Source organism: Paroedura picta, chromosome 1, assembly GCF_049243985.1.
Source record: "Paroedura picta isolate Pp20150507F chromosome 1, Ppicta_v3.0, whole genome shotgun sequence".
In the NCBI taxonomy this organism is placed as follows: Eukaryota; Metazoa; Chordata; class Lepidosauria; order Squamata; family Gekkonidae; genus Paroedura; species Paroedura picta.
In genome coordinates this window covers 63,463,960-63,477,924 of record NC_135369.1, presented here as the reverse complement: position 1 = coordinate 63,477,924, position 13,965 = coordinate 63,463,960, and the positions used below count along the sequence as shown (strand labels likewise).

Sequence of the window (13,965 nt, the reverse complement as noted above, 5' to 3'; positions counted from 1 at the left end):
GTATTTTCTACTTTTTCTGGTTGCTCTAAGAATGTTTAGATACTTTCCTTAATTACAACTAGAAACTGGATTGTTTGAGTGAAAACAGTCTTGTGATGGGGAGATGCTTTGGTCACAAGACGCTTGGTCAGATGTGGATTTGGCAGCTTCTGGTATTCAGTAGCCCATACAATAGAGGCAACACAAGGGGTATGCATGAGTAGAGGGAGGGCAGAGAAGTGTCCTCTGTTTGCTGCCTCTGCTAGGCATTCTGCTCTCTCTGAGCTGCATTGTGCTGCTGCCGTACCTGCGCTGTATTACGGGATGAAGCAATAATCCTGATAACTGCAGTGCACTAGCTTTGTATTAGCACAGCACTGAATTTTTGCTCTTAAAGATTAATTTTAAGGCTTTATCAAGGTGAGCCAAAATAACTCTACATGCTGTTCAAGTGTTTAATCTCCACATATCCCATATATGCTGGTAATAAATACAGCCTGATAACACCACCTTGTGCTAGGAAGATGCATCCCCCCCAAAAAAAATATTGCGGATGGGGTGGGGGAAGGAACAGTTGTCCTCTGGTTCAGGTAAGACTTGAGTGAGCCTTTCTTCACAGCTGCCTTATGCAAAATCGGTCCACTGATCAGTTCATTCATGCCATTTTCTAGAGTCGCAAGCAGAGGAATCTTCCCTGATTCTTACTGGTTGAAACCCTTTAAGTAGAAATGCGAGAGGCCGGACCTGGTTGGGGACTTATGCCCAACAGTCTCTCTTCCACGGAGCCACAGTGCCTCAGACTCCCAAGTATGTCTGAATTTGATCCTTTTATGGAGGATGTTATCATTTACATTTATAGGGAACCAGAGCATCCTCCTATACCCTTTCCATTATTAGCATTTGAAGAATTGTCCAGTAAGTTGGCTTTTGTAAAATCCACATTACTTTTGATGGCCAACTTGCCATTGTCTCCATGTGGGGAAAGTGCTGCCTGGATGTTATAATACAAATTTTATCTGCATTATAGTTCACTAGTAGTAAAGCCCGCTGAAACAAAAATTCAGCGGGTGCTAGGGGCCTGGGGAGCGTTTTTCCTCCCCCCCCCCGATCTTCAAAAACACTCCCCAGGCCCCGGTGAAGGCGCTGGGTGGCTCAGTGAGCCGGCCAGCAGCCTCCTTGGGGTCTGGGGAGCCATTGTCGGGTAGAGGGCGGGGGCCAGCAAGCGTACCTTCGCTCTCGACAGCCAACAGAGTAATGGCTGCCGTGGAGCAAAGGTAAGCTCTGGTGGGGGGTGGGGCAGGTTGGGAGGCGCGGCTGCTGATTGGCTGTGCACGGCTGCTGATTGGCACTTTGGGGCTGGACTGACAAGTGGAGGGCCCAATCGGGTGGCGCAAAGCGCCTCCCGATTGGGCCCTCCACTTGTCAGTCCAGGGGAAAGGGGCCTATCGGCACCCTTCCTCATCCCAGACAGGGCCCGCTCTCGGGGCCCTTACTGCTTTATATCTTCCGCTCCGCGAGGAGCAGTTAAAGATTATAGAGCCAGTTTGGTGTAGTGGACTTCTAATCTGGCAAACCAGGTTCGATTCTGCATTCCCCCACCTGCAGCCAGCTGGGTGACCTTGGGCTCGCCACGGCACTGATAAAACTGTTCTGACCAAGCAGTGATATCAGGGCTCTCTTAGACCCCCTCAGCCACCTCTCAGGATGTCTGTTGTGGGGAGAGGAAAGGGAAGGCAAACGTAAGCCACTTTGAGACTCCTTTGGGTAGAGAAGAGCGGCAGTGCCAGTTTCTGAGCAACCTTTAAAGCAAAGGTAAGGGAGAAGGAGTAGGAACCCTTTGGGATTCAAGACTATGAATTAGTCAGCATGTGAGTTTTAAAAAGTTAATCTTTTGAAATCAGACAAATCTTTTTACAAGAAAGCATTTGCTACAAGGCAAATTTGTCAGAGGATTTGATACTAATGAAAAGGTGTGAAACCATGGAAAGAATGAAGATCTAGAAAGAAGATCAAATTCAGAGGTCTGGAAAACTGTGCCGGTGCATCAAGAGAAATAAATAGGAAGAGTTATGAGTTAAGCTGCTGGGATGCTATTTTAAATATTGGCAGCATCATGCTGTTTGTTTTATTTAATATTATACTATTATGACATCTTATGCACTGATGGGATGTAAAAAGCTTCTGAGGCCAGCTAATTTACCCGTAAGTACAGACAATGGTGTTAATAGAAGCCATTTAGTTAGTCAATATGTGGCATAATTGATAAAAATAGTGTTTTCTTGGGCATTGAATGTCCTGCCAGGGGAACTTAAGCCAGAATATCTTTTACTGCCTGATCTTAAGTTGATCAGTTCTCTTCAGAAGTTAAAATAAAAAATTACCTCCAATTGTTGAAGAATTTTGAGAACCTGACTCCTGACCAACTGAGAAATGTAGACCACACATATCATAAAAGTAAATCTGGCCAAGAATACAGGGCTTGCTTCTCAGTATTGAGCTAGTTTTGTAACAAAGGGTGGTTTGTTCCTAGAAACAGTTTTTAAATATAGATGGAATTGCTCACTCTTGAAGCATGCTTCTGTTCCTGCTCCACTATCTGTAGTGCCAGCACTGAAATTATCCCTGATGTTCAGAAGTGTAAAGAAATCTGGTTTGGGTGAGCCTGGTTTTCAATGGAAAATCAGAACTAGAGCAATATGTTAGCAGGAGTCTGTTCCGTTCCGCCTAGTCTTAATGTAAATGTTAGTTCTGGAAATCAGACATCCGCATCTGTCTTGGCTGAGAAAGCAGTAAGCCTTGGAAATGCTCACATAGCCAAGATATCCACACTGTGTACCTCTGAGCGGTTATTTCTCCAAAAGGAAAACAAAGCAGATCTTAGTTTGGAATAGGAGTTCCTGATTAGACTGGTGACCTACAACTCACTAAGGAGGTAGTATTTCAACAGTGATTTTTTTCAGGCTTGTTAACAATGTGAACTTCTTTCCATAGACAGAGGAGGATTCCTGTCTCCTCTCTCTTGTACCCGTACAGGAATGAGATGAGACTGAGTAGGAGGAGATCTGTGCACACCTTTTGTTTGCCTATCTAAGCCTTCTGTGAGCTCTGCAGGTTACTTGTGTTCCTATTTCCTTATATTCTTGCTGAGAGTCAGGATGTATTACAAAATGTAAAGCAATGGAGCTATAAGAAGTGGTATAACAGTGCCATAAATAAGTCCTTGTATAAAAGAGTTATCTTGGCAACAGCTCTGAGAAGTTCTAGGAGACAAGGGAGCTGTTTATTATTATTATTATTATTATTATTATTATTATTATTATTATTATTATTATTATTATTATTATTATTATTATTATATTTATTTCCCGCCTCTCCCGATAGGCTCGAGGCGGGTCACCACAACTAATCCCATTAAAATTCCCATTAAAACATCACTCTACTAATATGGCAGCTAAAAATCCCATCCCTCCCCCAATTATTAAGAGGTGAAGAGGAAAGGATAGGGGAGTAGCGTACACTCCAACTCCTAGGGGGGGAGCGATGTCCCTGATTTGCTGACCCCAGCCTCAACCATAGACCTGGTGGAAGAGCTCCGTTTTACAGGCCCTGCGGAAAGCTGACAAATCCCGCAGGGCCCGCAGATCACCCGGGAGCTCATTCCACCAGGTAGGGGCCAGGACTGAAAAAGCCCTGGCCCTGGCCAAGGCTAGGCGCGCTTCCTTCGGGCCGGGGACGACCAACAGGTTCTCACCCGCAGAGCGTAAGGCCCTGCGGGGGGCATAGAGCAGTAGGCGGTCCCTCAGGTATGTGGGTCCCAACCCGCGTATGGCCTTGAAGGTTAAAACCAAAACCTTGAACCGGATCCGGGCAGCAATTGGCAGCCAATGCAGCTGCCTCAGCACCGGCTGGATGTGGGCCCTCCAAGATGTTCCAGTGAGGACCCTGGCAGCTGCATTTTGTACCAGCTGTAGTTTCCGGATCAGGGACAAGGGTAGGCCTGCGTAGAGCGAGTTACAGAAATCTATTCTGGAGGTGACTGTCGCATGGATCACTGTGGCCAAGTGGTCAGGGGACAGGTAGGGCGCTAGTAGCCGGGCCTGGCGAAGGTAGAAAAATGCCTGGCCCGCTACTCTCTTGACCTGAGCCTCCATAGTCAGGGAGGCATCAATGGTCACACCCAAATTCCTAGCTTGGGGCACGATGGTAAGTTGCACCCCTGCTAGGGTGGGTAAACGCGCTATCTGTTCCCGCCCCCTTCCCCCCAGCCACAGGACCTCCGTCTTGGAGGGGTTGAGTTTCAGGCGACTCTGCTTGAACCATTCTGTCACTGCTTCCAAACATCTGGCAAATGGTTCCGGGGGGGAGTTCGGGTGACCGTCCATTAGGAGATAGAGCTGGGTGTCATCAGCGTACTGATGGCAACCCAGCCCAAAGCTCCGTACCAGCTGGGCCAGAGGGCGCATAAAGATGTTAAACAATGTGCGGGAGAGGACCGCACCCTGAGGGACCCCGCAAGGGAGTCTATAGGGCCGCAAGAGCTCTTCCCCCACAGCAACCCTCTGGGACCGGTTCTGGAGGAAGGAGCGTATCCAGCACAAGGCTGTGCCCCATATCCCCGTACCGGCCAGGCGATGGACCAACAGTTCGTGGTCCACGTTGTCAAAGGCCGCCGATAGGTCTAAAAGGACCAACACGGCTGACCCGCTTCTATCCAGCTGGCGACGGAGGTCATCCAGCAGAGCGACCAAAACCGTCTCCACCCCGTGGCCAGGGCGGAAGCCAGACTGATATGGATCGAGTGCTGAAGTTTCCTCCAAGAAAGCCAGGAGCTGGTCCGCTGCCGCCCTCTCCACCACTTTGCCCAGGAACGCTAAATGCGACACTGGGCGGTAGTTAACAGGGTCCAGCGGGTCCAGCGATGGTTTCTTCAGGAGAGGGCGGACCACCGCCTCCTTGAGCCGCTCAGGAAACTCTCCCGTACTCAGGGAGGAGTTGATGATGTCTCTGAGCTGGCCTCCTATCTTCTGGCCACCTCCCTTGAGGAGCCAAGAAGGACAGGGGTCGAGGGGGCAGGTGGTCGCCCTGACTGAACCTAGCAACTTGTCCACTTCAGAAGAAGAGAGCCGCCTGAAGCCATCAAACCTCACTACCAATGGCGGCCAACAGGTCTCCAGTTCATTCATTTAAAAAATGTGATTGATTCCTGTATGTCCAATGAAACTGGTCTGAAGAAGATATATTCAAAACAGGCTCATCTATTCTTGAGGTTGCCCTTTCTACTGTAATATGCCGGCAAGCACTAGAAGATTAAAGAAAGCAATGCAAAATAATTGTCCTGACCTTTTTGATGTTGCATGGGCCATAGAGTTTGCAGTGTATTGCCTACATCAGCCTTTTTTGTACTATATCTTCCACCTCCCCATCTTACAGGGATTCCCTGGCCACTTAGGGAGGCACATCTCACAACTTACTCTGGGTTCCCTCTCTGCCTATGAGAGGATTTCACCAGCTGTGCAGCAGATTTATAGTGCACCAAAAAAAAAAAAAACTCCATCAACCAAATCATGACATGGGCCTTCATCCCTGACAGAGTACAGGTTAAAGTTGATAGAGGCAGCCACCTATACAATTTGTATTACTAGCCTAAAGCATGTATTTCTGCTTAAATTATAGGACAATTAAATGCACATTTCTAGGGAGGGTGTTTCCATGGAGAAGGTACTACAGCAGAGAGAACTGCTCCTGGCTGCTCCTTGTCTCATTTCCAAAGTCGGTGGTTTCTAAATCAGAGCTCCCTATGATCTCAATAACTGAGCATGTCTGTAGGGGGGAAGGCATTTCCTCAAAGGGTTGTCCTATTGAAGTTCAGTGTAAGTTGATCATGCTCATCGGCTTGCCAGAATGCCGTGCTTTGGAAAATCGTGAGACACTAGACCAGGCTTTCTCAACCAGGGTTTTGTGAAACCCAGGAAGAGTTTCCTGAATGGGTGGGAGGTAATTAATTTTATATATGTATTTTAAATTTATCAGTTGATATGACCATATATGGTCATGTCAACCTGCCCCCCCCCCAAAAAAAATTGCCAAGGATGGGCAAGGAAGGTATGTGACAGGGAGGTGTCCTTAGTGAGTGTGTATGCAGTTATGCTTCTCAGCCATATTCTGCACCATTGCTCCACTTCTGAGGTTTCTCAAAGCCTGAAGAATACAGTAAAAAAGTTGAGAGAGGCTGCTGTAGACCAAAAAGATGGAAAGACTGGAAGAGGTGAGCGGAGCAAACATTGTTGCTGGCATATCAAGGCTTTCACTCCCCTTACATTAGCATCACCACCTTCATGCGTCTGATGCTGGTGCAGTAGTAGGTATGTTCTGTGCTAAGGACTTCTTTGCTGATGATGTAGGCCTGAGAATGTGCTTAATTTGTCATTTCCTGTCCCTAAAGCACACTTTACAGCGCAGCTTAAAAAATCTTGGCTATAATAATGAATGCAACTATGCACAGTGAAGTCCCATTTTATTCCAAGTTCTTTACCACATGTTCCTGTAAAATGTAAGAAACGGTTTCTAAGAGTGCCTCTTTGGCTGAATGCCACGTTTTATCCTGCAACTAGGGGCAAAGCCCTTTGCATTTAGGAGTACAACAGGTGCTAGATTGGGGGGTGGGGGTGGAAGAACTCTGTGGAAGGCCTCCCCCCCTCCCCAGGACCTGGAAAGGCTGCGGGCAGCTGTGAGGGAACTCACCAGCAGGGTCCGCTCTCCTGCAGCAGGGATCTACAGCCCCCAAGCCTTGGAAGGAAGGAGGAGTGGGTGGTCAGGGGTGGGGACAGAAGGCGATTGGCTGGCCGTGGGATAGATGGGCAAGCCAGTTGGAGGAGGAGGCACCCAGGGGCAGGACAGCCCCCCTTAGTGGGTGTTAATTGCTGAGTGGCACTTAAGCCATGACACACACTCCTCCTCCAAGACCTTACCAGAAATATATTATGTGGAACAGATGAATTATACTTATTTCTATGAAGGTAGAAAATAGTTGTCAAACTGCCATTGATTTAAGAAAATTATAGAGGAAACCAGTATAGGTGATAATGCTGTAATTGTCCAACTTCATCCACATTCTGCAAGCTGTGCAAGAGAGCTACTGATGGAATATTTGTCTTTGCTTGTTGCTGCTTGTTGGAAGGCACTAGTCTGTCTTCTGCGTAAAGGTAGCAATTTTGTTAATGGCTTTCTCAGAGCTTTCATCAGCTGGTCAGGTGATGACAAAGTATTGTCTGTGAAGGAAGGTAAAACTGACTTAAAGTAATTTTAAAGTAGGTGAGAACATATCTCAGACAACCCACAGAGCATTTGTCTGTTTTCCTCCAAGGCTAGTGATGTAATGGCTATTCATTTTGTTTCCAGGGTCAACTGTGAAAGACATTGCCTGTATTCTGAAGGGGATCATTTCTTTGTTTTTTCCAATAGGCTATGACTTTGCTGCTGTCTTGGAGTGGTTTGCAGAGCGAGTGGACCGCATCATTCTTCTCTTTGATGCCCACAAACTAGACATCTCTGATGAGTTCTCGGAGGTCATCAAAGCACTGAAAAACCATGAGGACAAGATGAGGGTAGTGCTGAACAAAGCAGACCAGATTGAGACACAGCAGCTTATGAGGGTTTATGGTGCTCTCATGTGGTCTTTAGGGAAAATTGTCAACACTCCTGAGGTGATCAGGGTCTACATTGGTTCCTTCTGGTCCCACCCACTGCTGATTCCAGATAATCGCAAGCTATTTGAGGCAGAGGAGCAAGATCTCTTCAGAGATATCCAGAGTCTTCCTCGCAACGCAGCACTTCGGAAGCTAAACGATCTCATTAAACGAGCACGGCTAGCCAAGGTGGGTTTTCCAAGGGCCATGCTGAAATCCATCAAATGACACCACACTTCTACCTTCTGAAGTTAATTGGGTGTTCACAAATAAAAGGGATATTTGAAGAAATTGGAATCGATTTCTTCCACTTAACTAAACTGCAATTAAACCGTAATCTATAAGTCTTTTGCTGGTAACAGTGTGAGTGAGAAAACTGATCCTGCAGATGGGTGTGTAAATTTGTGGTTAACTGTGTCTACAATGTTGTGCCTAAAATATCCATTTCTTTGTGCTACCTTCTTTGTTTTTTCTCTGTTAAGGATTTACTAAATGTTCATTTCATTTCTCTGCCATTTTACAGTCATGGATAGAGTGTGATGAGCCAAAATTTTACTGAATTCCTATGTTCAGCAAACACGTAATCTCCAAAGACAACTCTTGAGTTTTCAGGCATGGGTTGGGCTGTTTGGAAAATGAAACCTACCCAGAAACTCTGGCATGAAAATGCTAGATAACAGTAGGGGTGATGTTTTCCAGTCTTGGAAACATCAATAGGGACCCTCCAGAACTTGACAGGCTATGGCTGCCTGCCAGTAGCAGAGTTCCCATTCCTTGCAATGGGACTCAGGTCCAAATAAGTGTAGGTAGAATTGCAGTTTTGCAAAAAGCTTTGTGGCTGGATGAGGTGAGCTAGTTGCTTAGCTAGCTTTTTCAGTCAGGGGCTGGGGTGGCTTGGCTTTGCCCTGGGTTCCTCTGTGTTAAGATTTGGGTTTTGCTTGTTTGCTTCAAAGAGTGGAAAAATGGGGATAGAATTTCTCTTTCACATAGCATTTTTATTTAGAGAGATTTTCCTGCTGTATCCTCCCATGGGCTGCAGTAAGGTGAAGGATGGCTTTTGGGGGTATTTTTTCCAGGCTGTTTTTTTGGAGAAGCTTCAACTTAGTTCTCTGCCATTCTTCTCTCTCTCTCTCACTCACACACACATAGGGCTGCTTTTTGGTTAGGAGCAAATGTGTTTGTCTTACTGCTCCTGACTCTCCTTTATTCACCACTGCTCTCCATTTGACACCACACACACACACACACACACACACACACACTGATCTGCCTCTCTTTCAGGAGTGCTGTGTGTGTCAGCTTGCCTTCGGGGACTTGTTCTATAGTTACTCGAGTGACTTCACTTTACTCCTGGCTCTCCATCTTAACCCCCCCCCCCACACACACACATACTAACCTGCTTCTCCTCTGGGGGGATGTTGATCTATGCCTGTCAGTCTCCTGCCCTGCCTGTCTTCCTCTCTGGCAAATGACCCATCTGGGCTTTTCTCAGGTCTTCAGCGCCATGAGAAAGGGTGGAAGGGTCATGCTCTTGACCTCAGGAGAATGCCATCATCTCTAACCCAAAGTAGGTTTTCCTGGTTTGTGTTGAATGCTTACAATTCTTATCTCATTCATCTTTAGGCTGCTCAATTTAACCATACCTGAACACATTCTTCTGCTTATACCATTGATGCTTAAAAAAATTGTTGTCCTTTTTGATGCTTCTAGGTTCATGCTTACATTATTAGCTCACTGAAGAAAGAAATGCCATCCGTATTTGGAAAAGATAATAAGAAGAAAGAGCTCGTCAACAACTTGGGTGAGATTTATGCACGGATTGAGAGGGAGCATCAGATTTCACCAGGAGACTTCCCTAATCTGAAAAAGATGCAGGTAAGTGCCAGATATGGTAGGGGATCTGAGAGCTGGGACAAACAGCTCAGTTACAACTGCTCTGAACAGAGAAGCTGCAAGTGGGTTAGAAGGAATATTTTTAACCCACAAGAGAACATGGGCTTTGGTCCAGCTAGAAGAAAATATTTTGCCATAGTTCTTAAATTCCATGCAGTGGAACCAGTTTAGTTATGTGTTCATAAAAACAGTCCCATGGCACATTAAAACACACTGTGGTGTAAGCTTTCATAGGCTAAAAGCCCTCATTTGACAAACATGTAAAGCTGTATCCTAGGTATTTAGATGTATACGTAGTGAGGTCTTTCAAGGAGAAACAGTCCATAGTTTCGGGAGGAGATTTATAAATGTTCAAGGAAGGAGATGAGGAGTAGAGAGCAATTTCACTAGACAAGCAGAAGTAAAGTAGTCTCAAGATTGAGTAGACAAGAAAAAATGTTTACAAGCAAGACTAAGCTATGTCCACAAACTGTAGGCTGATTCCCTCGACCCCCTCGTACACAACTGCTCCAAAGACATGTGGTGCTAAGAAGTCAGTCTTTACTGAAAGGTTTCATAAGTTGAAACAGGACAAGCATGGTAGGCGCAGAGGAAACACTGACAGAGACAAGGAATGGTAGTCCGCTTGCGGTTATATATAGGGGGACAGTTCTACAGATCTACAGATCTCTTTTCCATTACATTAACTTTGAACAGCTTCACCTACTACTCGTTTTATCTGATGGCAGGGAGTAGTTTTTTCCCATGGCCTTCAACAAATAGCTTAAGACTTTTGGGCTAGCTGCTGGGAGCTGCAAAGCCCTCGGCACTGGGCCGCGGCTCCCTCCCCCCGCCCCCCCAGTGAGAAGCTCACCAGGCCGCAAGCTAATCGGCTGCTTTGGCGGGAGGGGGGGAGAGGGAAGCGTGGCTGCCGGCATGCCAGCGGCGCAAACGTGCATGCGCGAAAAAGGCTGCGGACCGCTGATATACATGACAGATTTTGAAATGATGAATTCACTGGTTGCCAGCCTCTTTCTGAGTTCAATCCATGATGCTAGGTATGACCTTTAAAGCCCCCCCTTTTTTTGAAGGCCCACATATTTGAAGGACCATTGTCTTCCGTAAGTCCCTATTGCCATCTACATCTGCCAGACAGCCATCTCTTGGCACTCCCACCACTTAGGGTGGCCTGTCCAGCATGGATTAGGGCCTGAGACTTTCCCCTCATGGAATGGGCTCCATGAAGACCTCCATGGGAGTCTTCAGAGGTGCAGCAAGGCCTGCCTGTTCACCGGAGGTTTAATAGCAGGCATTTTTTGGACCAAACTTGAATCAGAATGGTACATCACTTTTCTCCTGCTTGAATTGATGTCAAAAGACCCACATGTTAAATCTTATCAGGGAAATCTGCAGATGTGTGCTTAGGTTCTACAGAAACACTGCAATGTATAGCTGTGCCATGCCCCCCACACACATATTCTTAAAAATATTGGCATAATTCCATAATTTGTACAGATCAGCTAATACTGCATACATTGGGGTTCCCTGGCACAGATATTTTTCAAAAGGGGGGTGTACACAGGCTTCAGAAAGCCTTATCTTTAAGGCAGTAAAGTACATAGCTGAATGCTGTCCTGGACAGAATATGCAGTGACATCAGAACAGTTGAGTTCAGTGTGTGGCTGCAAACTGCCAGTGATTGTGGCTTCCTGGCTTGCTATGACCTACTTCTGTGCATGAAATTGGAATAGTGCTTACCACATTGTGCTTTCATCTCTCCTTCAGGAGCAGCTGCAGGCTCAAGATTTCAGCAAGTTCCAACCTCTCAAGAGCAAACTGCTGGATGCTGTGGAAGACATGCTAGCCAGTGACATTGCACAGCTCATGGTGCTGGTGCGCCAGGAAGAGTCCCAGAGGCCCGTCCAGATGGTGAAAGGAGGAGCCTTCGAAGGCACCCTGCATGGCCCATTTGGACATGGCTACGGCGAAGGAGCAGGAGAAGGCATTGATGATGCAGAGTGGGTGGTGGCGAGGGACAAGCCCATGTATGATGAGATCTTCTACACATTGTCACCTGTGGATGGGAAAATAACTGGGGCTAATGCCAAGAAGGAGATGGTGAGGTCCAAGCTGCCCAACACAGTGCTGGGCAAGATATGGAAACTGTCTGACATTGATAAGGATGGGATGCTGGATGATGAGGAATTTGCTTTGGCTAATCATCTCATAAAGGTCAAGCTGGAAGGTCATGAGCTCCCAAATGAGCTTCCTTCCCATCTCATCCCGCCATCTAAGAGGAAATTAGCAGAGTGATAAGCCTTCTATTAGAAATTGGGGGGGGGGGATGGAAGGAAAGGGAATATACTTGTTGTATGTTTCAACTGTGAGGTCGCCTTTGGGTTATGATGACTTCTCTATGTGAAGACCAACTGGATGCAAAGCGATGTCCAGTTCTTTCTCATGACAATATGCAATTAACTCTTCCAACATATGATTCTTGCTTCCCAATCAATCTTAATGTAAGAGGAAACTGATGGTAGACAGGGAATGAGTGGCAAAAGCTGTGTTATGTAGATATAGATGGATGCAGATGGCTTCTGTCATTCAGTCAAGTGCCCCCAGCTTGTGAAATTCTTGTTGAATTTGTCCCCAAGCTGTTAGACTTGCATTGTAATAGCTGACAGGCCCCAAGCTAAAACCTGAGCTGAAAAATACCTCTGGATGAGAGTGGTGCTTAAAAATTGCACTTGAAACTTAAGCATTTGTACATGGCCAAAATGATTTTTTTTCTGAGGCAGTGTTCAGTTCCTGTTCCGTCTTCCTGCCTGTCTGCTGTGTTCTTATTGTTTACTTGTGGTACAGATTTTGTCTTGGGGGGAGATAGAATAGCAGACAAAACCCCTTTTTAGGTATTTGACATTGTGTTTGGCATTTGCCTTTTCTTAAAGGAAAAGGAAGCAGGCCTTCCTAGGGTTTTGACAGCTCTGGATTTCAATGTAGGGCCTTGTGCCACCAGTTACCTCTGTGCCCACTTGCAAGTGCTGTTGGGATTTTGGGACATTTCAGCTTGAGCACGGTGGAGCTGGAGTTTGGTTAATCTCAAATGATAACAAAGGCCAAAGAAAGCATGAGAGGCAAGTAGGACTAGCAAGCCTCTTGTACAGAAATGATAGCCAACTCAGGGGCAAGTACCAAAGTAGAAGCATCTTTTACCCTTAGGCTATGGTCTTCATACTGCTTCAGATGTTCACTTTACTGTGCCTGGACTAATAATGGCTTGGATCCAACACAGCATTTCGCTGAGTAGAAAGATTTTCAGCCTACAGAACGTCACATTCTTGCTCCTCTTCCCCCAGCTGCTGTTCAAAATTCCCACCATTCTTTGGTGTCTTACCTTTAGTTGCATTTATATCTCCAATTTAAAATTGCAAGTCTCTATCATTTTCTTCTTCCATCCATTTATTGAAAGCAAGGAGTCCATAGGTAAGAATAAGCTACAGCCTCTGTGGCCCAGCCACACCCCAGCATCCCTCAGTATGTCTGCCAAAGCCCCCAGCCCAACAATTATTCACAGTTATGTTTAGGAAAATAATGGTAAACTTTATGCACACTTGAAGAGTCTGAGCCAAGATACTCCTCCTCCTCTCTGTTCAGATTTTGCCATTACTCCCCCGTTTTTGTTGGCGTCTGGGATGAGATTACAGTCCTTGTTACTCTGTATATGCTGAAATCCTAATGTGACTAGGGAGGGGTGGGGAGAGAGCCAGAACACTTATAACTTATTTTATATCTGTGTTAATATTATATAAAGAAATTATATATTCTGTGTGCAAAACATCCTCAGTGCAGTGCATTTATTGTTCTTTAAAGAAATTAATGCGTTAACCGTTTTTTGTATCCTGGTCCTAAAACATTATTAAAAAATGAAGGCCATGTCTAGTGGTTGGTATTCCATTGTTTAACTGAATGTTCATATGGTGGGGATGTCATGCACTCATATGTGAATTTGTTCTTACAATTTAAACGGAGGTTGTAAACAAGTTTATAGTGCTAAATATGCTTATCAGCAGTTGGTCTTGAAAGGTGCAAATCTCCTTGTATCAAAATTCTCATATTGCCTGGTAAATAAAATGAGTTGCTTCATTTCTCCCTTTTAAGCTTCAGTAGAATGGCTGGTTTGTTTAGTTGGCACAGCCATAATTGGATCAAAAGATCTCCCCCTGCTGGACACTTGAGTGAAGCATTTTCTCCAGGCTGGGAGCTGGATTCATCTCACATTTTCCTGCTGTTCTTCAAAGAAGCATCAGTTCTCATTTGGTAGATTGAAATACTAATTAAATCCTTGGGAAGTGAAGAATTGTTCCCATTCTACAAGGTTCACAAAATTAAGGAGAAAAATCAGCTGTTGCCAGTAATGTCTCCACAGGGT

General features: G+C 45.7%; 1 protein-coding gene across 1 annotated transcript in view; it reads left to right on the top strand.

Moving 5' to 3' along the window:
• The window catches only part of EHD3 (EH domain containing 3), a 32,034-nt gene extending 18,341 nt beyond the window's left edge, over positions 1 to 13,693 (top strand). Inside the window, exons 4-6 of the mRNA XM_077340963.1 lie at positions 7,441 to 7,853; positions 9,375 to 9,539; positions 11,322 to 13,693. Coding sequence (XP_077197078.1) covers positions 7,441 to 7,853; positions 9,375 to 9,539; positions 11,322 to 11,849 — 1,106 coding nt within the window. The 3' untranslated portion in view covers positions 11,850 to 13,693. The remainder of the gene's footprint in view (positions 1 to 7,440; positions 7,854 to 9,374; positions 9,540 to 11,321) is intronic.
• The last annotated feature ends 272 nt before the right edge of the window (positions 13,694 to 13,965 follow it).